The sequence below is a fragment of the Ricinus communis genome, chromosome 9 (assembly GCF_019578655.1).
Source record: "Ricinus communis isolate WT05 ecotype wild-type chromosome 9, ASM1957865v1, whole genome shotgun sequence".
Taxonomy (NCBI): Eukaryota; Viridiplantae; Streptophyta; class Magnoliopsida; order Malpighiales; family Euphorbiaceae; genus Ricinus; species Ricinus communis.
This window is the reverse complement of record NC_063264.1, coordinates 25,251,283-25,273,092: the sequence shown is the minus strand read 5'-3', so window position 1 is coordinate 25,273,092 and position 21,810 is coordinate 25,251,283. Positions and strand designations below refer to the sequence as shown.

The window sequence follows — 21,810 nt, the reverse complement described above, 5'->3', positions numbered from 1 at the left end:
CATTTAAGTTAAAAACTTGATAATTAAAGCATAATTTGTAATTGAGCTAGTTTAGGTGGCCTCTTTGTACATAATTGAATAGTTAATTTAAACTAATAATATAATTAGAAATTGGGCTAAACTTAAAATGGGGTAGACTTAGGTGGACCTCACATGTTATAATGCTTGATATGTAGAAATACTATGTTGCATTTATAGGGAGTAGCTAAAAAATTAAGATACACAAATAAGGAAGTTGGCTTCCGGATCCATCTCTAGATGTGGCAAAGCTTCTTTATAAAATCTAGTACACCACTCAAATTAGTAAAGTATCCTAGAGAATTACCCGGGTGGCGACTCCCATTTTCGTGCTAGTCTTTATAATTAGTAAGTATATTCCTATTAGGTTGAGAAGCCTTGCAGTATCATAGTCATTGTACGCACTCAAAACCGCCGCCTACACTAGCCTTTATGTGACTTAGTCGTTTGTAGGCTTAGTTGGTCTCCCTTGTGTGATCGTGTCTTTCTTTTAGGAACTTAATCATTTTTCTACCCTTTGGTGCGACTTGGTCGCCTGTAGATCTAGTTAGTCTCCTTTGTACAACCATGTTGCTTCTGGGGACATGATTTTTTTACTTTTTGCAGTCAGGTTGCTTGTTCAAAGATAATCTGGCACATGCAAACAACAATAGTTATTCATTAATTAGAAAGTGTTGACATTCATTTAGTTATTACAAGCCTATTGTTGCTAACTAATAAAATCAAGATCTTGATTGGTGTTTTGAAAGTATTTCTTAAGACTCCGGGGGTTCCATGTACTAGGTAGCATTTGCCCATTTTGGTTGTTAATCTTATAGGTAGCCAGTCTTACTACCCTTTTACTCGGGAAGGGCCTTCCTAGTTGGTCGCTAACTTCCCTACTTCAGCATTGTCTTTTCTAATGTCTGCCCTCATGAGTGGTCTTTTTCAATAAACTTCCTTTGTCTCACACCTTAGTCAAATAGTCATGCTACCCTTCTTTTGTATGCCTCTATTTTTATCTTGGTAGTTTCTCTCACTTCTAGTGCCTAATCTAGGTTAGCCTTGATCATTTTATCATTTTCTGCCTCATCAAAATAGGAAATCAGGTATGTGTGAAGAATAATTTCTATAGGACTAACTGCTTCGACACCATAAGCTAATCAGAATAACGTTTCTCCAATTGTTATCTTTAGGGTAGTTCTAATAGGACCAAAAGAAATGATATAGTTGATCTACCTAGTTTACCTTAGCTTGATCAAGTTTCTTTTTCAGTCCTTACATAATGATTCAGTTGGTCACCTATTATGTTGTTGCTCTAGGGATGGGAGACTGATGAGAAGCTTAATTCAATCTTCAGATTTTGGCACAACCTTTTGAACTTGTGATTGTTAAATTGCTTTCTATTGTCAGTTACTACTTTCTTAGGGTTCAGACCTACATATCTCTCGCCAAAAGAAATTTATTATCTTTGATTGGGTAATGGTGGTTACTGGTTATGCGTCTACCCATTTGGAGAAGTGATCCATTACTACAATCTAAAATCTCTTATGCCCAATCGTTAATGGGAAAGGACCCATTGTGTCACTTCCCTATTAAATAAAGGGCCATGTTGATCCTAAAGGCATTTGCTGATCAAGGGTAACATTGATGTTTCTTTCATGCCTTTAGAATTTATAACATTTCTTAACTAAGGTATGGGCATCTTCTATTATTGTAGGCTGGTAATATCCTTGCATGCCCTTTTGATTGTGGTTCTTATGGCTTTCTATGCTCCCCATATCCCTTTATGGATCTCTTTTAACACAATATTCTTTTTTAATTGTCATGCATCTTAACCACGGGTGGGTGGCTGACCTTTTTGTAAAGGGTACTGCCTTTATATGAGAACTCGATTGCTAGCCTGGCCAACCTTGTTATTTCTTTCTATCTTTTGTGAATAGTCATAAGAGATCATGATTTGATTTTCATATTCTTACTTTATCTGCCTTTTAACAATAGAATGGAACATGGATGTTTCTTTCATGCCTTTAGAATTTATAACATTTCTTAACTAAGGTATGGGTATCTCTTATTATTGAGTTTAACTAGAATAGACGAATTACCTCTTTATTCACATATGAAGCATCTAATTATGCATAATGATTAAATACTAAGAGATTTGCACAATATGTTATTAAATATATATATTGACATTAGCTTTAATACATGGTTAACATAAGCTGTATTTGTTATTATCTAAGTTTTTCTTTTTTATTAATGTAAGCCCGGTGACGGGACTAGAATAAGTCCGGTAGAGTGAACTTTAAGTAACGAAGGGAAGAAAGCTCTAGAAGGCACTTGAGGACATTAATAATCTTTAGAATGGACCAATGAGATAAAAAGAATCCTTTAAAACTCTCAAAAATCCAAAATTAAAATTTGAACACCTCGCCCGTGCCTCAAAACCCTAGTGGACTGCCCTAAACCCACATATGGGGTAAGGCTCAAGTCCATGTGGGGTTAACCCTTAACTAAGCCCATGTGGGGTAGACGATAGGCCCACGTAGGTTTAGCCTCCAGAATACTATCAACCTCAATTTTGAGCCTTTCACGGCTGGAATTCTCTTAGGACACGTGCCATCATCCATATACATCCCTAACCCTTAAAACTTAATCCTTGACCATCCATTTCATTAACCAACCACAACACTCCCTCATAAACCCTAAAACCCCTTACTTTCTTATATATTTACAATCTTTCTACACCTTAAAACCCTAGCCACAATTTTGTACTCTCCACAACTCAAAAAACCCTAAATCTCTTGAAGAGATGCATTCAATTTGAGGGCATCAAGAAAGCGGGAAAAATGAGGAGATTAGGTGATGTTGCTTGCATAATTGATATAAGAAGTGGTTCAAGGAATTTTCAGCTCTTTATATTTAGCAAGATATTCTATCCCATAAAGGTATAATTTTGGCAATGAGGTTCGACTTTGGTTGTGAGTACCTTGCGAATGCTGATAAAGATGGAATTGTGCGTGTTTGGAAGGTGTTGGAGTTAGACAGGTTAAATGAGTTTGGTCGATCCTATACTTATATATTTAGTAGATAATAAAGTTACTGAATTAGTTCCATTTCATGCTGATAAAATGAAATAGGTAAACTTAAAAATCTGAGGATATCATATTCAGCTTATGTTGTAATCGAAGAGGAGTGGCACATAGAATCTTCTGAAAGTTTTGTGGCTTATTGCATGTTGGTTAAAATGTCTACGACAATTTCTTTTAAGTATTTTTTTGTTCTCAAGTTACATTTGTTGAAGAATAGGTCCAACTTTGACAATGTTTATAAGTCAACCTATGTAAAAATAACGATAATCTATATATATTTAACATAAAAGTTTGTTTATGTCAATTTTAAAAGAAATAGTTTCAATTGGAAAAACAAAATGAAATGTTAATGTGTTCCACATGGTATAGTTTAGGGTCTAATTTGTACTTTTGGCCGTACTTTTTATATTAAATTTAATTAAATTAGGATTAAAAAAATTCTATTACAATCTACCTAATATTAAAATAATGCATATTTAGATATTTAAATTTTAATCATATAATCATTTTAATATTTTAAATTCCAGTTTAGCCTAATAAATACATAAATTTTGCTTTTATAATCTTGAAACACTCCTAATATTCATTTTAACTTAACATACACTCAAATTCTATTCATTGATAATACTAAAATATTTATGCATAACACATAGATATATTTAAAAAAATCATATATTGAAAAATATAAATTGAAATGCCTATCGTATTATATCTAAAATTAAAGTGCTAAAGTTACCCAATAATTAAAATTCGGATACATTTCGCCTATGATATTGCTACCCATCACCATCCGCATCACCACCACTACCCATCACCGTCTACCTCTACTCTTTTCTACCACACTATTGTTACCAGCACACTAATATTTTTAATATATTAGATTCATGCTCTGCAATCCATTAATAGCAGCTCTAAATTTAATATCTTCCTGCACCCATGGCCTCAGTTGTTAGTATAGGCTGAAGTGGGTTTCACAACCAAATTCAAGGAACTTAATGGGTAATATGAGAGGAAGACATGAAATTTCAAGACTAGAGCTTTTTTCTTCAGCTAGTAATGACTGTAAATTTATAGTCCTACACAGATCTAGAAAGGCAACATCAATTAGTACAAATAGAGTTATTCCAGCTCCTCTTTCATCGGCTCCAAATTCGTCAGCCACTCTAAATATACTGATAACAGTAGTGATGCCATAGAGATATGAAATGGGTACTGCTAAACAAGTGAGAGAAGAGCGGTGGGTAGAGATGGAGAGGTAGAAATGCAGTGAAGCAAGAAATGTGTCAGAATAAAGAGAGGAGTGCTGATGTTAATGGCAACTACAGGGAGGGTCGTGGGAGAAATGGAGAGGTAGATGGTGATGGGTTAATTAAGAAATTTGAAGAATTTTTTTAATTCTTAATACATTTTTAATAGGTTAATTAGAATATTTTGGGCAAAAGTTATAAAAATAACCCTCAACTTATTAGAAAAAGTCCAATTAAATTTATATTTTTTTTAGCTCAATTAAACTAATTAATTTTTATAAAAAGTTTAATTAAATTCTCATTTTCTTTTTTGGTTCAATTAAACCCATTAATTTTTATAAAATATTCAATTAACCTATAATGCTTACAGCGTCCAAAATGGCATTAAATGTAAGAGTCTCATTATTTTGAGGACGCAAATAATAACCGCTTTGAATATTTTAAAGTCACGCATATATCACATGATGGAGAGAAAACCACTTTTTCTTTTTTATTTTTGTACAACATTACCAGGCATGAGCGGTTTTTTTGCGGAATATTTTTTGGAATAATTACCGGCCAAAAATATCTTTTAATGTCAAAAATAGTAATTACTTTTGGAATGGCAGTTGGAATGATATTAACTCCTATCTATAAATTTTTATTTATAAAGAAGAGTAGTGATTTCTTTCCTCATCTGAAATGAGAACAACATTTTCGTTTTCTTCGTCATGCTCATTTGTAAGTAGAGGGTAAGTGCAAGTTATTGAGTTAGATTACATCCCTCCACCTCTAATATGTTTTATAATAAAACCATAAAGATGTACACTCCATTGGAGGGAGATCAATTCTAGAAGGATGTTCTAGGATTGTATAAGCTATAATGTAAGTTAAATAAGAAGAAAAAGTGATTTTCTCTCCCTCATGTGATATAGGTAACAATTTTAAAATATTTAGAACAGTTATTATTTACGCTCTCAAAATAATGAAATGCTTACACTTAATGACATTTTAGATGTTATTAGCATTAGGGGTTAATTGAATTTTTTATAAAACTTGATGGTTTTAATTGGCTATAAAAGGATAGAAATTTAATTAGATTTTTTATAAAAATTAATGGATTTAATTGAATGAAAAAAAAAGAGATAGAAACTTAGTTGAACTTTTGTAATAAATGTAAGAGTATTTTTGTACATTTTATCAATATTTTAATAGATAACAGTTGAGTTCGAAAGATTAATTAAAATTTATTTTGAATTTTAACTTTTAATAATAAAATAGTTAAATTAAATATAAAAATATTAATTTTAATAGCCAACCTATCAAATGACTATCATAAATATTTAGTGTGAACACCATTTTTAAACCACGCAGGAGTGTCACCTCAATAATGACACAAGCCTACGAGAGTAGAGTAGATTTGTAAGAGAACCAAAATAGATGGATCAAAGCCATTATAAATTTGAAAAAAAATGACTAAAATTCATATAGTAGATGATGAGACCTTAACCTTAAATGTTAAAATAATAGTTACAATAGACCCATAGTAAATTGTTAAATTTTAATAATACTTAATATAATTTAAATAGGTTCATATCAATAACATCGTAATATTTATTTTAGTTAACAAGTCTATAAATAAAATTAAAAAAAATAAAAAATTTAAATTATAACTACCAAAAAAAATTTTAATGTATAATAAATAGTGTTTAACTTTAAACATTCAATGTTTAATATCACAATCCATTTTGTTTTTTATTTTCTTCATAATTTCTTTTATAAATATATGTAAACGAACCAATGGAACATATTTTTTAAACAAAATTTTCTGCTTAGTCAATTTAATTTGGTTCAATTTAATTTAATTCAATTCAATTTAATTCAATTTAATTTAATTTAAGTTGATTTAATTCGGTTCAATTTAATTTAAGTCGATTTAATTCCGTTCAAATTAGTATGTCCATCCGATTTCTTAAAAACTACGAAAAAGAACTCTTCTTAATTTACATACAAGTTTTAACATATATGGAGTACATGAAAAGTAGAAGGATACTTGAATAATTACGTATAAGCAGTAGAACATAACTTATTATCCATCCAAACCATGCACATGCCACACACTTTGGTGGTTGTTTTGGTGGTCAGCGCAAGCCATAAAGTGAAATTGGTTTACAAATTAACTGTGAAAGGCAGCAACCTCAATCCCCTTGCCTGGGTAGCTCACATCTGGTGCACCATATCTGCTAAAAAGCTTGTAGGAGGAGACAAGTGAAAGTAGTGCATAGCAGACTACTACAATAAATGTGATGACAGCAGATGTTATGGCCTTGTGGCAGAATCCACCAAAAGACACACAAGCTGCACTCCAGGTGATGGCAATGTCCCCCTTTCTGGCCAGGTACAACGCCTCCACAGACACGGCGGCTGCCGCCAAGGTTACATATGTCAACACCTACATCATGTGAATATAAAACTTTGTAAAGATGAGATGGATGGTTGCTGTTTTTTCTGCCATGAACATGGTGATGATATAAAGATTTTTCTTAGTTGATTAACTAACCTGGTCAAGGAAGAAGAATGTCCAGGCTCGGGACATGGTGGATGGTCGAGGCATGGCTACAATGATAGCTGACAGAAGGGAATAGCCAGCACATATGCCATTGGCATGCACCAAATACCTGCATGTATTATAATAATATATGATTCATATATATGGCTCTCTCAAGTCCGGAAGTCATAACAAACTTAAATTCTGTATCCAGTTTATCTTTAATAACCTTCTTTTTTTTTCAGGGAATGAAACTTAACTCATTCAAGCAAATAATTAATACACCATTTCTTACTATATAAAAACCCTTATGGCTAATTAATATAATAAATACAGTTAGTTTTCAGGAAAGAAATTCCCCAATCAAAGTACTTGACTGTGTATCCCATGTAATAGCTTTAATAGCTACGGTTCGGTGATAAAACCAGCAGTACTAGATTAGAGAAAGCTATATATTCATAGCAGAGAGAAAGAAGCAAACCTGAAAGCTCCAAGATCTGAGTAGGAAAGAGTGCCAAAGTCATTAGTCTGAGAATTCTTGAGCATGAGAACAAGAGCTGAGATGCAAAAAGCCATGGGTACAAGCCGCAGCACAGTCTCGGCTGTGCGCATGGAGCCACTTTCTAACTCATCATCTCTTGAACCCGTAATTAATCCTACTGGAGTCTCCCCTCCAACTGCTGTGCTTACTTTGCTTTTGTCCATGGATCTCTGATCGATCTTTCTCAAGCTCTAGCTTACTGGGTTTTGGGAAGCTCTGGTTGTTACCTAATTATAATATATTTCTAGGTTAGCTAGCATCAATAATAGTAGACTTGTAAAATTACAGAATGTATATAGTGTGGTAGAATTCCTTTATGGAGTTTAGGTAGGGTGGGTGACAAGCATTCAATTGTCATTATGGCGGGTCACACAAACCCAAGTGCATGGATAAAAATTACTCTTCTCAATGCGTGTCTGTCTGGTCGCATCTCAAGTCTGGTTTCATGATGATCTTTAGGGTATTGGATGTGATTGAAGAAGAGATAGGGAGGGAGGGAGAGGGAGAGGGAGGAACCATGAAAAATGAAATTGAAACATCATTTCACAGAAAATTATATTAGATAAGAGTCTTGATTGGTGAAAGGATATTGAGATTTTGTTTTTGCATTTTACTATTTTTCACAAAATCCCATTATTGGCAATGTATTATCTCTGTCCGAATTGGGTTCTATTATTAGGAGACCTCTCTTATTAAATAACAAAGTGTTATATTAGATTCTATTATTAGGAGACCTCTCTTATTAAATAACTAAGTGATATCTATATAGTAAGTGTTACATTTATAATGGCTAATTTATTTCTTACAATTAATCATCCATAATTAAGAATTAATTAATACAAATAATTAATAGAGAATAGCACATGCATATTTGATTCGGTTGATTAATGCAGCTGATAGTTAGTGGTTGATAGCTGATAGCCAATGGCTGATAAACTAAACCATTTAATAAAATTTTATTAGCAATTACTATTAATATATTAAATAATCATTAAAGATATAATTTATCGTTAAATATGTTATATTATATTATATTATATTAATGATATAAATTAATTAAAACAAGTTATAATAATTAAAGTTATTATAGTTAATTTTTTAGTTTAATTATATTTATTATTAAAAATATTTATAAAAGTTATTTTAAAAGTAGAAATTTAAATTTAATTATTAAATATTATAATAATTAAATTATTTATTTATTATAAAATATAAAAATTTAATTATATGAAATCAAAAGTAAATTATTATTAATAAGCTTTAATAAAGATACTAGTGTACACAAAATTAAATCAGATATCAACTGTTGTTTCTTAAGTCTTTATCAAGCATTTTAAAATTTATTTGGTTCAACTGATCAATATAGCTTGTAACTAGTGGCTGGTGGCTGATAGATGGTAGCTTATGAATGTTAATTAAACCTTTTAGTAGAATCTTATTAGCAGTTATTGTTAATATATTAAATAATCATTGAACATATAATTTATCGTTAAATATATTTTAATTTATTATATTATATTTAATGATACAAATTAATAAAAATAACTTATAATAATTAAAAAATTTATAGTAAATTTTTTAGCTCAATTGTATTTATTATTAAAAATGTTTATAAAATTTATTTTAAAAGTAGAAATTTAAATTTAAATTCTACTTTCTAATTTCAAATACTATAATTTTAAGTATTATAATTATTTAACTATTAAGAATAATTTTAAAATAATAATTATTTATTTTAAAATGTAAAAATTTAATTATATGAGATTAATTTAAAATAAGTTACTATTAATGAGTCTTAATAAAGATAACAATGTCCAAATAAATAAAAAATTAAATCAGATATCAGCTAATAAGAAAAAGCTCTAAAATAGAGCTGATACAATCAGCAACTGATTGGAACTAAATCAGCTACTCACTGTTATTTCTTAAGTTCTTATAAAACGCTTTAATATAGTTGCTCAGTGACAAACAACTATCAACTATATCAAATCTTTGAACTAAGCATCTTCTTAATATAATTATTTTGTGAGAAACAATTATAAACTGCATGAAATCTATGGACCAAATACCTTTATATGTCACAATACAATTGATTTTGTCTACAGATGATGTGGTAGATTAAAATCACCAAAAAATTTCTCCTTATATTAAAATAGAAAATAAATAATATTGTCAATTATAGAATTTCATATTTTTTTTATACAATGGAGAGAATTTTGTCAAGTCCAAATATGTAAATAGAAGAATTTATATTTTAATAAGCCACATCTTATAATTCTTTGCATCATTTGGAAATGTTATCATGAGGAAATTGGACTTTACAATTTGTGGTTCTTATTAAAATTCATATAATAAAAAAATCAAGTGCTATAGGTTTAATCAATCTCTCGTATTGGGTATGCATGTTAAATACATGGGGACTTTTGAAATTTAGAAAATAAATTACTATTGAAATGAAAGATTTGAGAGGGATAGAGTGTTGACTATGAAAGGAAAGCCGAAAGATCTCTTTCTATTCAGATGCAAAATGGATACTTTTTGTTGAATCAAAATAAGTCATTTATGCCCTAATTAACATGCTGAGTTTTATTTTGTGTTATGTTGTAAACGAATTTATAAAAGAGAAACCTTGATTTATAATATATTTTTTATATAATAATTTAGAGTAATTTAGTGCGTACTGAATAAAATTTTTGTGGATAATAAAACACAGATTTGAGAGTTTTAACGCAATTATATATCTCAATGCTTGAATTAGTGCATACTAAATAAAACTTTTACGGATGGAAAAATACAAATTTGAAAGTTTTAAACACAATTATATATCTCAAGGCTTGAATTACTAGAAGGAACCCTACACATATTAAGTTGCTTTTTAATAATGAATTAATTAGCAAGTAATTACTTTTTACCTTTGATGTTTACTTTTAGAGGCTACCTCCTATGTCGATTTTATTATATTAAATTTCTTTTATATTTTTATGAAATCAACTACTAACTCCCCGTATCTAAAGTCAATGGAGTCAAAATTATTTCTTTTTATCATATTAGAATAAAATTATTAATTTTAATGGAGTAATAGTTAGTTGTATAATATGTTAATTTTAGTATTTAATAAAAATTATTATTACTTACTTACTTTAATTTAATTTTTAGCACAATTTAATTTAAAATTTTAAATATTTTAAAAATACTTATATTTAAAACAACATTATCAAATTAGCATATAATTTAATTTCAATTACTAAAATATAATACATATTTATAGTTATAAATATTTATTTAAATTATTATTTTAATAGACATTAGAATTAAATTATGCTAAAAATTAAATTTTACTTAAATTTGATAAAAAAATTAAATTTGGATAATTTTAATATATGATAAGTTTAAAGAACAAATTGTAATTTTATTTTTTAATTTAGTCTTTTGACTGCATTAACATTGGATGCAAGGGATTAGTACTTAGTAATTAGTTTTGTAAGAATTTAAAGGGTATTTAGTATTAATAAAATCAAAGAAGGGGGCAAATTCAAAAAAAAAAATTAAAACATAATAACTTCATTGGTTAATTTTGCAATGCTTATTATTGTCATTATTATTTTATCATTAATTTTATCGATGTTAACAAGTAGCTCGTTATCATAGTAAATTTTACTTTAGCAAAAAAATTATAAAACACGTATCAATATTGCCTTGAAGAAATATAAAAATTTAAACAAGTAACACGTACAAGGAATCTCAAAGATTTTACAAGTAATTATTATGCTTATCTCAAACTTTTTTACTCTAACTATCCATAGCACAATATCAAGAATCAATAAGGTTATGAAAAATAATCTAAAATACATATACACAAATTAAGAAGTAAATGCGTTGTTGCACTTCAGATAGGCATATGCCCTTCCTTAATTCCTAGAATATAAGAGAGAATATCATAAATAAGAATATCCAATCTTTATCTCCACTAATTTGACCATACTTCCAAAAAAAATCAATGAGACTTGTTTTTGGCTTGTAACAGAGTATTTGGCTAAGTGTAGATCAAGAAAGAAGGACTATAAAAAAGACTCAAAAGTAAAAGAATTCAATTGATTAAGAAAACTGCAACTTCATCAATAATGATAATAGCATCTCATCTCAAACATAATCAATATATGACTTGTCTTAATAAAATAAACAACTCCAAGCCCTCAAATGAGGAATCTCTCAATAATTCAAGCTCAGGTGCATTTTTTCCTAATAGCACCATTTACATACTATTTTCTGTCTTTTTCTTTTCTTTCCTTTTCCTTTTTTTTTTGAAATAAATTATTTTTCTATTTTTTTGTTCTTTTCTCAACTTCTCTCTATATTCAATTGAATAATGAAGCCGAAAGCTGTTCATTCTAATAATTCTCATACTGTAAATTCAAGGCAAGATAAATCCTCAAGCTAAGACCAAGTAAAAGCAACTTTGCCATGAGAGGTCTTTGTGGTCTTTTGGATTCTTGTAGCCGAGTTAGTCAAAGAAGGAAAGACTGTCCTTGACATTACCTTTGATGAGATGAAAATACTTTTGACTCAAAAGGGAATTGTTTTTGGACAAAAGCCTTCTACTACTTGCAAACAGGAGATTTACTCTGGTTTGCCAGCAGTCCAAACACCCCAGACAATCCAAAACTGTTTCATGTTTTAGCCTGAAGATTTCCCTCCTCTAGGGAAGTCAAAAAATAAAAGATCAGAGATTCTCCCCTCAAGGGTTACTCCATCAGGATCCATAGAGCCTCTCACTCCACCAGAAGAAGTACTGAATTGGCAGACTTCTAATTTTATAGTCTAGAACTCTTATTTAAAGAAGATTGATGGAAAATTAGATCAGGCTCTCAATTTGGCTCACAAGTTGGACCAGAAGTTGGATACCTTCTCTCAAGAAGTACTCCAACTATATTCCTCTTTAACCGCCAAATATCAAGCCTTGGATAGAGAGCTTTGAGTTCCCCAATCGATTACACCAGCTTTCATCCAGAAGATAAAGGAGATTACGAGGCTCAAAAGGCAGATTGATCAAATTGAACATGACCTTAGAAAAGATCAGTCTTCTATAGTTCCTTCCTTTACATCAGCAGCCTCTGCATCTTCTGCGATTGCTCCCTCATACTATTTTGCATTTCCTTTCCTTCCACAACTAGAGCAAGAAGAAACTCCTTACCAACCCTTTAGTACTTTCTCACACCTCTATCCAAAAGGATCTACAACCCAATAAAACAAAACTTCACATCCTCAAGTCTCGAAGGGAAGTAAATTGTGAGATCAATCACTAATCAGCCCTTATGATTCTGATTCTTCTTCAAATACCTCTGAAATGGCTGATATAACACAGATACTCATGAACATCTCCACTACTGAACCCTCTCCAGAAGTAGTAGAGCCTGAAGATGGCATAGAGGATGCACAGTCATATTTTGATCCTACTATAGCTTCACACCTAAGGTCAAAATCCACAACTGGAATAGGACCTTGGTTCACTTTTGATGATTTGTCTCCATCAAAATGGAGAGATAAACTTTCTGAATTTTTGGCATGGATTGATCTTCAAATGACTTTTGATGGTGCCACACTCAAAAAGGTTCTTGCTAAATTTGTAACAAGATTCATAGGCAGTTTAAGGGATTGGTTCCAGTCACAGCCTGAATACACCAGGCTCCAATTTGTGACTTTGCCAACTCCATCAGCTGCGGTCACAGTCCTCCATAATCAGTTTCTTGGAAGTTATGATCTCATTATACGATAACAGAAACATGAATACTTTGATAAAAAATATTGTTCGTTGAAGATCAAGGATTTGGAAAGACATTATTCTGCAATGTCCAAATTGTATTATGTCATTGGAGGGCACGACGGTGATGATATGTTAAAATATACTTTCATCACCTCATTACCAGATAAGATACAACCATAAGTCAATAACATGATCGCCGCAACAAAGAAGCCAGTTACCTCCATTACTCTTGGAGAAATCTGGCACTTCACTCTCTCCTCTATCAAGAGATTATGTGACCAGCAAGAATTATTAAGGAGACTGTCTCAACGAGATTTGATTGTTCAAAAGGCATGTAACAAAAGCCACCTCAAGATTAAATGTAAGTCCTCCAATTGTGCCTGCTCCAGTCACAAGAAGAAAATCAAATACCATTTCCAAAAATACTCTCATAATAGAAACAAAGAGTTTAAAGGAAAAAAGCCATATACAAATAAACTCAGGTACTTCCAAAAAAAGAAGAATCAAGGCATCAAATCAAATAGATGTTATATCTACCGAAAGAAGGGGCGTTATGCTAAGGATTGCCCTCAAAATTCGGAAAAGGCAGCAAGAATGATCCAGCAAGTTAGCATGTCCATGTCTCTACCAGATTCATTTACAGAAGATATAGAGTCTCTCTTATCAGAACAAGACGATCTCACTCCAGAAAGTCTCTTTGGAATAGAAGAAGAACATTCAGACTCTACTGATTCCTCAGAAGAGTCCTCCTCAGATTGTAATGAAATTTCAATCCTAATGATCAGTTTTTCTTCAAAAGAAGAAAAGGACATACTAGCAAATGTGATGTAGTATCCTTTCTCTCCATCTCCAGTTCCCGAGTTATCTCAACTTGCTACTAAGATTCCTCCCGTACCTTATGTTCCTATAGAAGTCTTACCTTTAAGATACTCAAAGCATGTCCCAGTCATAGCTTTCTTTGACATTGTAGCTCATAGAAGCATGATGAATCCTGAAGTTCTCCCATCTAAACACTGGAAATCTCACATTCAGTTTTTCAGAGCGGCAAATGGCCAAACTTTCAAAACTACCTTGATCACAAAATAAAAAATCGGGATATAGTTCTTTCCTGATTGTGTAGTATGGACGCACATTATTGGCTCAGACCTCCCAAATAAAGACCTCTTAATAAGTTTTGATATTTATCATCAAGCTCAAAGGCTTTAAATTCTTCCCAATGGAATAAAGTTCAAGAGGCAATTCCGTCCATACACAGATACTTCTAATCTGTTCACCATAGCAGACACAGGACCACCATTCCTGCAATGCAAGGAAAAATTCCTTCCTTTTTGTCCAGAATCCCATTCACATTTTCAATATCCACTACCCTTGTGGAAAAATCCCCAATTCTATATCAACCTTCCTTTCAAGCTTAACGAAGATATGAATCCAACTAAAGCCACCCATCTAGAAATTTCTTCTACAGATCTAGCTCTTGCCAGATCAGAGTGCCTGACTCTTCTAAAACACGGCCTTATCGAGCCCACAACCTCACAATGGGCATATCAAGCCTTTTACGTGGAAAAAAGATCTGAAAAACTAAGAGGAAAAAAGAGACTTGTTATTGATTACAAGCCTCTGATTCATTTTTTGCAAGACAACAAGTTTCCTTTTCCTCGCATTTTGAACCTAAAAGTCCACATTCAGAAGGCTCAATTCTATTCAAAATTTGATCTCAAAGTTGGATTTTGGCAATTAGGTATCCATCCCTCAGAAAGATACAAAACAACCTTTTGTATCCCAAACGCCCAATATCAATGGACAGTCATGCATTCTGGGTTCAAAACAACCCCTTCCCAGTTCCAAAAAACAATGATAGAAAACTTTGGGCCTATCCTCTATTCCTCCCTAATCTACATTGATGATATTCTCTTATTCTCAGAAATGGCTGAGGAACATCATCAACTCCTGAAACAATTTCTTGCTATCATCCAAAAGTATGGAATAATGCTTTCAGAGAAAAAGAGTATTATTGGCCAATAAGAGATAGAATTCCTTGGAATGCATTTTAAGGACGGCCAATATACGTATGGTCCACACTTGACAAAAGAGCTTGATTACTTTCTAGATGAGAATCTCTCTGTAAAGCAAATCCAACAATTTTTTGAAATACTCAACTATGTCAGGGAAGTCATACTACATCTATCCAGTTACATATGTCACCTTTCCAAAATGCTCAAAAGGAACCCTCCCCCTTAGGGAATAGAACAGACAACAATTGTCAAGAGACTGAAAGAATTGGCTCATAATCCTCCACCCCTTACCATTCCGTCTATAGGACATCTTATCCTACAGACTGACGCATCAGATCATGCATGGGGGGCAATTCTTCTTGAAAATCTCAACAACAAGGAAGAAATTTGTGGATATGCATCAGGACAATTCTCTCCATCAGAAAGGCATTACCATTCAACATATAAAGAGATTCTGGTAGTCAAATATGGGATAAAAAAGTTTGAGTTTTTCCTGATCGGTCAACACTTCTTAGTCCGAATGGATAACTCTTCATTTCCAAAGATCCTCGAGTCCAATCAAAAGACCTTACCAGAACCACAATTATTAAAATTAAAGTCATGGTTTAGCAGGTATGATTTTGAAGTCCAGCATATAAAAGGAACAAGAAACCTCATCCCAGATTTCTTATCCAGATTATCAAAGCCACAACCGAAACCCCAACCTATTGTCCTCCTCACCTCAACAATTGATCTTCCAATAATCTTCATGGCCTCTCCATCTTCAAAAAACCCTCTGCTACCTCCCTCACTACCAGATCTTCCTGCAAACCTCACAACGAAACAAATCAACAATTTTGTCAAAAATATGATGTTTTATTATTTGGAAATCATCCAGCAGACTTTCTCACTACTCATCCAACCCAATTTCTTTTATCCAGATTACCCTTGGTGCTTAATCTATCACCTTTCTCATATCCATCGACAAATTGAAAGTGAACTATGGTTTCTATGGTGTCTTTCCATAGTTTGTTATCATGCTATAAAAGTGCCAGTTATGGACCTCCTATACTTCTTCAATATTGATACAAATGCAGGAACATATCCATGGAAATTTCTCACCTGGTTCAAAACCCTATATCAATGGAAAAAGGATCTCCTTAAAATCATTCATGAAAATAAATTGTTCACAGACAATGACTTCAAGGCTTTAGGATATCATGCCATCTATATTCTTCACAAGCCTTACTTTAAGCTCTTAGAAGATACATATGCCACCTAAAACAGCTGTCATTATTGGAGAACAATTGAAATGCTCTTGCATCTTGCTCCTCCGCCAATAACAAGGGAATTAAAGCTCACTCTACAATTAAGGAATGATTTAGGAAGGACCCATGTTTCTACACCACTTGTCTGCACTTACAATGGACCTGATAATCAATGGATTGAACACTCCATCACTGAACAATCCACTTTACCTGTATTGCCATCCCCACTAGATGATCCAAGCCTGACCACTGAACAAAAAGATGCCATTATGCAAGATTCTCAGCCCCTGGATGATGATAGTGGTTTGTGGTAACTCACATTTTTTGCTGGCAATAAAGACAAGACAACACTTAATCTCTCTTCTCCATGATTCATGATATAATTAAAAGGTGTAAGAAGATAAAATTCCTATCTTATCTTTTCCGTCCTATTAGGTGTATTATTTTCTGTCCTTTTAGGCATGTGATAAGATCTATCTTTATGTAAGTGTGTAATCTCATCTTTTCTTCTTAAGTGGACAAGTGTAAAAGATAAGATTCCCACTTTATTTTTTCTGTCTTATTGTAATAAGGCTCCTCTATATAAAGAGAAGTCTTGGATAATATAAGCAAGCAGTTTTCCTTTTATATATCAAGAAATAAAATTCTTCTTATGGCTTTCTAAACTCTTCCTTTCTTCTTCTCGATCCTTTGGCTATGAGCTATTAGCTTGCACGATCTGTTCTTCTATAATTCAAAAGGACTAACTCGGCTATAAGAATACAAAAGAGCACAAAGACCTCTCATGGAAAAGTTGCTTTTACTTGGTCTTAGCTTGAGGATTTATCTTGCCTTGGGAGATAACAAATATAAATTGCAATCCTCAAATCAATTAATTATTTAAAAGGATAAGTTTAAAGGCTTTTTATATTATATGGGTAACTTCTTAGGTTAATTCATAAGAAAATGGAGATTAGACACATATAAAAATATATATATATATAATTAGCTCAAAGGGAGGACTATAAGGATATATATATATATATATATATATTAAAGGGTATAAAAATAGAAAATTTAGACTTCAAGAAAGAAGGCCTAAATCATTTTTCCTTAAAAACATAGGTTATTATGTTTTTGCCTCGATAAATTAAATTACTTGTTCTAGTATTGGTTAAATTCTAAGAAGTCAAAAAACAAGCAAAAACCCTAAGCAAGCATACACAAAGGCCAATTTCTCAAAATAAGGGAACATGTATTTCAGATTATAAGTCATAACAATATTAGCTCCACTTAAAGTTAAATGGGCACCTAAAGTTCAAAGTTAAAAGATAAACATCAAATTACACACAAAACAATTTATCATTGGTCCTAAGTGTGTACATTCATTCAATCCCAATCAATTTTCAAGGCAATTGACATTAATAAAAAAATCAATTTAAACAACGAACATAAAGAAAACTACTACATAAAACAAAAGAACAACCACATAATGCACATCAAACCAAAACCCCCCACACTTAAACATGGCATTATCCTTAATGACATAAAAGAAAATGATTAAAAAAAGAAAGAATGAGAAAACTCCTCTTGAATTGGTGTGCTTCTCCTTTCATTATAATACCGGTTAGGGTATTATTCTTTACTAAAATGAATTTAAACCTATAAAAACACAATTAGATAAATATATAGTCTTTAGCTGACCAACTAAAACAAATATAAATTAAAAGAAAATATAAAACAAGTTAGGTTGCTTCCCGATTAGTGCTTATTTATAGTCTTTAACTTGACTTTAACCCTTCTTTTTCATTCTTCAAGGTGGTTCTTTCAACCTCTCTCTTCATACCTTGCTAGTGACTATTTAAAAATCTATAAAACTAGCTCTCTTATTCCTTTTCAACCTCCCAAAACTCATTGGCTTAGGGTCACAGTTGAGAATATCAACTCTAGAGCAATTATCCATGAAGGGTGGATTTTTTGTAGCCTCAATGATATTAGATTTTACCATTTCTTCACCAATCGTTAGAGTCAATATGCCATTCTTGACATCAATAATAGGTCCGACAGTTGCTAAGAAAGGTCTTCCAAAAATGAGAGAGCTAATATTACCTTTTTCCATGTCTAATACTATAAAATCATTAGGCACTATAAACTTGCCTACTTTAATCAAAATATTTTCAACTACGTCCTTCAGATATGTGATTGAACAATAGGATATTCTTCAAGAACTTAACATAGGTTGGCATTTGAGTCAAAGCTTCAGCAAATAGAATGGTAATATTGAGTTGCTTGAAAATCTCCTTGAACTTTTCATGTTGCTCATTCACCTTTTTCTTTTAAAGCCTTTGTGGATAAGGGATAGGGAGTACATAAGGCTTGACTATTTGTGAGCAGTGGTTTCAAGCACATACTCAAGTATCCTAGCGATTATGGTCGACTTTTCAATATAATTGGGAACACACTAACTAGTCACGAAGACTAGCGCGGAGAAAAAGAATTGCCATTTGATCCTACATGGGCTACTTTTTCCTACAAAGTCCTGTTTTAATTTTCTAAGTCTAAATGGGTATGTTAATTAATTTAACATGGCAATGCCTACCTAAGTCTAATTGAATTTTATACTTAGGCCTAATTACTATCTTATTAACCTAATGGGCTACAAATTGCATACCAAAGTTCAAATTTTAAGGCTTAAGCCTAGATGAATTATTTTAGGTGTCAATCAAATAAGCATGCATTTGTCATCACCTAAAGATTACAGAAATAAGCAAAAAAAAAAAAAGAAAACTAAGCTATTATAAATTTAACAAAAAATAAGCATAAACGAACAAAAATTAGTGAATATCCTCAAAAGTCAGCAAAGTGGACGATGTAGGGGTAGAGTGTCGATCAGTTTAAGGGTAGAAATCGATCGACTTTGTGGCTCTTTCAGGCTACAAAATGATTCTGAGGTGGTTTTCTCGAGTTTTTCAATGAAATTAAGTCTAAAAACGTCCCAATCAGTGATCAAACATGTAAAAAATAAGCAAAATGAATAATAATAAATTAAAATCAATTAAATAGGCAAAATAAAGGATTCATGTTCAAAATATGATAATCAAACATTTCTGAGGCAAAAGTTATTACAACTTCAAACAAAACAGGAACTGATATAAATAACATTGAGTTATCATGCCAAGACCATTTAAGATTCATAAACAATCAAGAATAAAGAAGATTTTATAAGATTTAATTATACTGGTCATTGAGTAAGAATTGGCAGATTCAAGAGGTTATCAAAAAAAACTTTCTTAAAATGGCATGTTTGATTAAGAACAATATATTTAATTTATTTTATCCTAAATATAGAAAATCATCTAATAATCAATCCTAACACACAGACTCTAATCATTTATGGCATATATTACCATATCCAAATCTAAAACATACAAATCTAGATAAAGTTATTAGATTCAAAACCCTAATATATTACTAAAACACATAAATAGTCATAGGAAAAAAAGAATGATGAGATGTTTTGCATTTTAGGAACCCTCATGTTGTCACCGTACTGTGGAGATCCTCGAATCTCAAGAGTAAAGGAGGAGATTGATGCAAAGATAGGATGGGAATCCAGAGTGTTTAGGCTAAGTGTTTTATTTTTGGAAATCCAGTGAACTTACCGATCGATCTTTGCAGGTGTTTGTCAACTGATAATGGCCTACCCCTTGGTCTAGGATTTTCTTTTCTATTTATAAGGAAGAAAAAAGGAAACTATAGATGTCAAAATAAATACCCTCTTTAATTACTAATAATTCTAAAGAATTATCAATAATCAAAGGACTTGTCAAAACTTTTTAAATGATAAAAATTAAATACTTGGAATAATTATTGATTAAAAATTATTTAATCATAAAAACTATTTAAGATCTAGATAATTATTGATAATATTCTTATAGAAAGTATATTTTAATAATTATTGATGTTTAAAATTGAAAAGTTTAACATTTAGTAATTATAGGTCTAGTTTAGGCCAATCGGAACTGTATAAAGCGAGTCGGCCCTGTATAGAGCTGATCGGCTCTATGCAAAGTCGATCGGCTCTATGTACAATCGATCAGCTATAAGTAGAGCTCATGGCTTTAAGTTGGCAATTTTTGAGGATTATTTGCAATTTAATTCTTAAACTTTATAATTTATTATTTTGACCCCCAAAACTTAATTTTTCAATCAATTTAGTCCAATTTGATTTCAAAAAGTAATATTTAGCTCAATTTCCCGTAACCCTAACTAGGACTTGACCATCCTCAATTTGACAAAACTCGAGATAAGTAGCAACTTTCATCTTCGGGATTTTTATAATTTCCTCGATTTTAGATTCTGAAAATGGATGCTTACACTATTGGTGTTGGATTTTTTGCACATTTTTTAGTATTGTCTTACTTTTTCTCTTTTTCCTCTTAAGGAAGCTTCCTTAGCTTAAGCATCAATAGCTTTAGGTTGCTTTCTTATAGGTAAATCATCTCCAACTCCCACGTCAATCTCAGTTCCACTCATCAATGTAAACACCTTACACCATTCTTTTGGATTAACCTCCACATCACTTGGCAAAGCTCTAGGTTATCTAGTATCCATCATACTTGCTAATTGTCCTACTTGCATTTCAAGATTCTTAATAGAAACTTATTGATTATTGAATTAAGTTCTAACTTCCATCATGACATCTTGAGTAGTTTTGGCAAGATTTGCCATTAAATCTTCTACCAATTGCTTCTTTTATTACTAGTATTGAGGCATGGCCCCTTGATTTCTCCCTTGGAAACTCGATCGAGAATTAGGAGTTGAGCTACTTCCTGATCTGCCCGTGAAAAATTAGGATGGTTCTTCCATGTTGCGTTGTTTATATAAGAGTAGGGATTTAATTGTTGTTGGAAGGTCTTTGGAAATTGCAAACATAACTAGCTTGTTCTTGATTATCACCCCCTATTGGCATTTGACATATGCATTTCCTCCACCACACGTTCACAGCTCACCACTTGAGTAGACACAACATTCATACTCATTTGATCTATCCTCTTAGTCAAAACATCAAGTTTAACATTGATCATGCTCATCCCATCTACTTCATGGATTCCATCGACCTTCCTTGAACCCCTTTTTTCATTACTCCATAGATGGTTGTTGGGTGCCATCATTTAAATCAGTTGTTAGGCATCTTTTGTGACTCTTTATTAAAAGTCTCCACTCGCAACTGCATCTAAAGTTATCCTTATTGTATGTAACATGCAATTATAGAAAGTTTAGAGTAGCATCTAATCAACAAACCATGATATGGGCACCTTCTCTGCAACTCCATCAATCGCTCCCAAGCTTCATAAAGAGATTCATCTTCCTTTTGGTAAAAACTAGTTATTTGCTGACAAATTTC

At 31.8% G+C, this 21,810-nt stretch overlaps 1 protein-coding gene and 1 non-coding gene across 2 annotated transcripts; one reads left to right on the top strand and one right to left on the bottom strand.

Annotated features, from left to right (window-relative positions):
• Window positions 1-6,295: 6,295 nt before the first annotated feature.
• On the bottom strand, window positions 6,296-7,686 carry LOC8278048 (CASP-like protein 2A1). Its single transcript, XM_002532779.4, has 3 exons — window positions 7,345-7,686; window positions 6,876-6,993; window positions 6,296-6,767 (listed from the first exon to the last, which is right to left on the bottom strand). Exons 1-3 carry the CDS (start codon window positions 7,566-7,568, stop codon window positions 6,492-6,494), a joined length of 618 nt encoding a protein of 205 aa, XP_002532825.2. The 5' UTR covers window positions 7,569-7,686; the 3' UTR covers window positions 6,296-6,491.
• Window positions 7,687-21,703: 14,017 nt separating this feature from the next.
• On the top strand, window positions 21,704-21,810 carry LOC112536853. The gene has a single exon (XR_003080788.1). It is a non-coding gene; the product is annotated as a small nucleolar RNA R71 (small nucleolar RNA).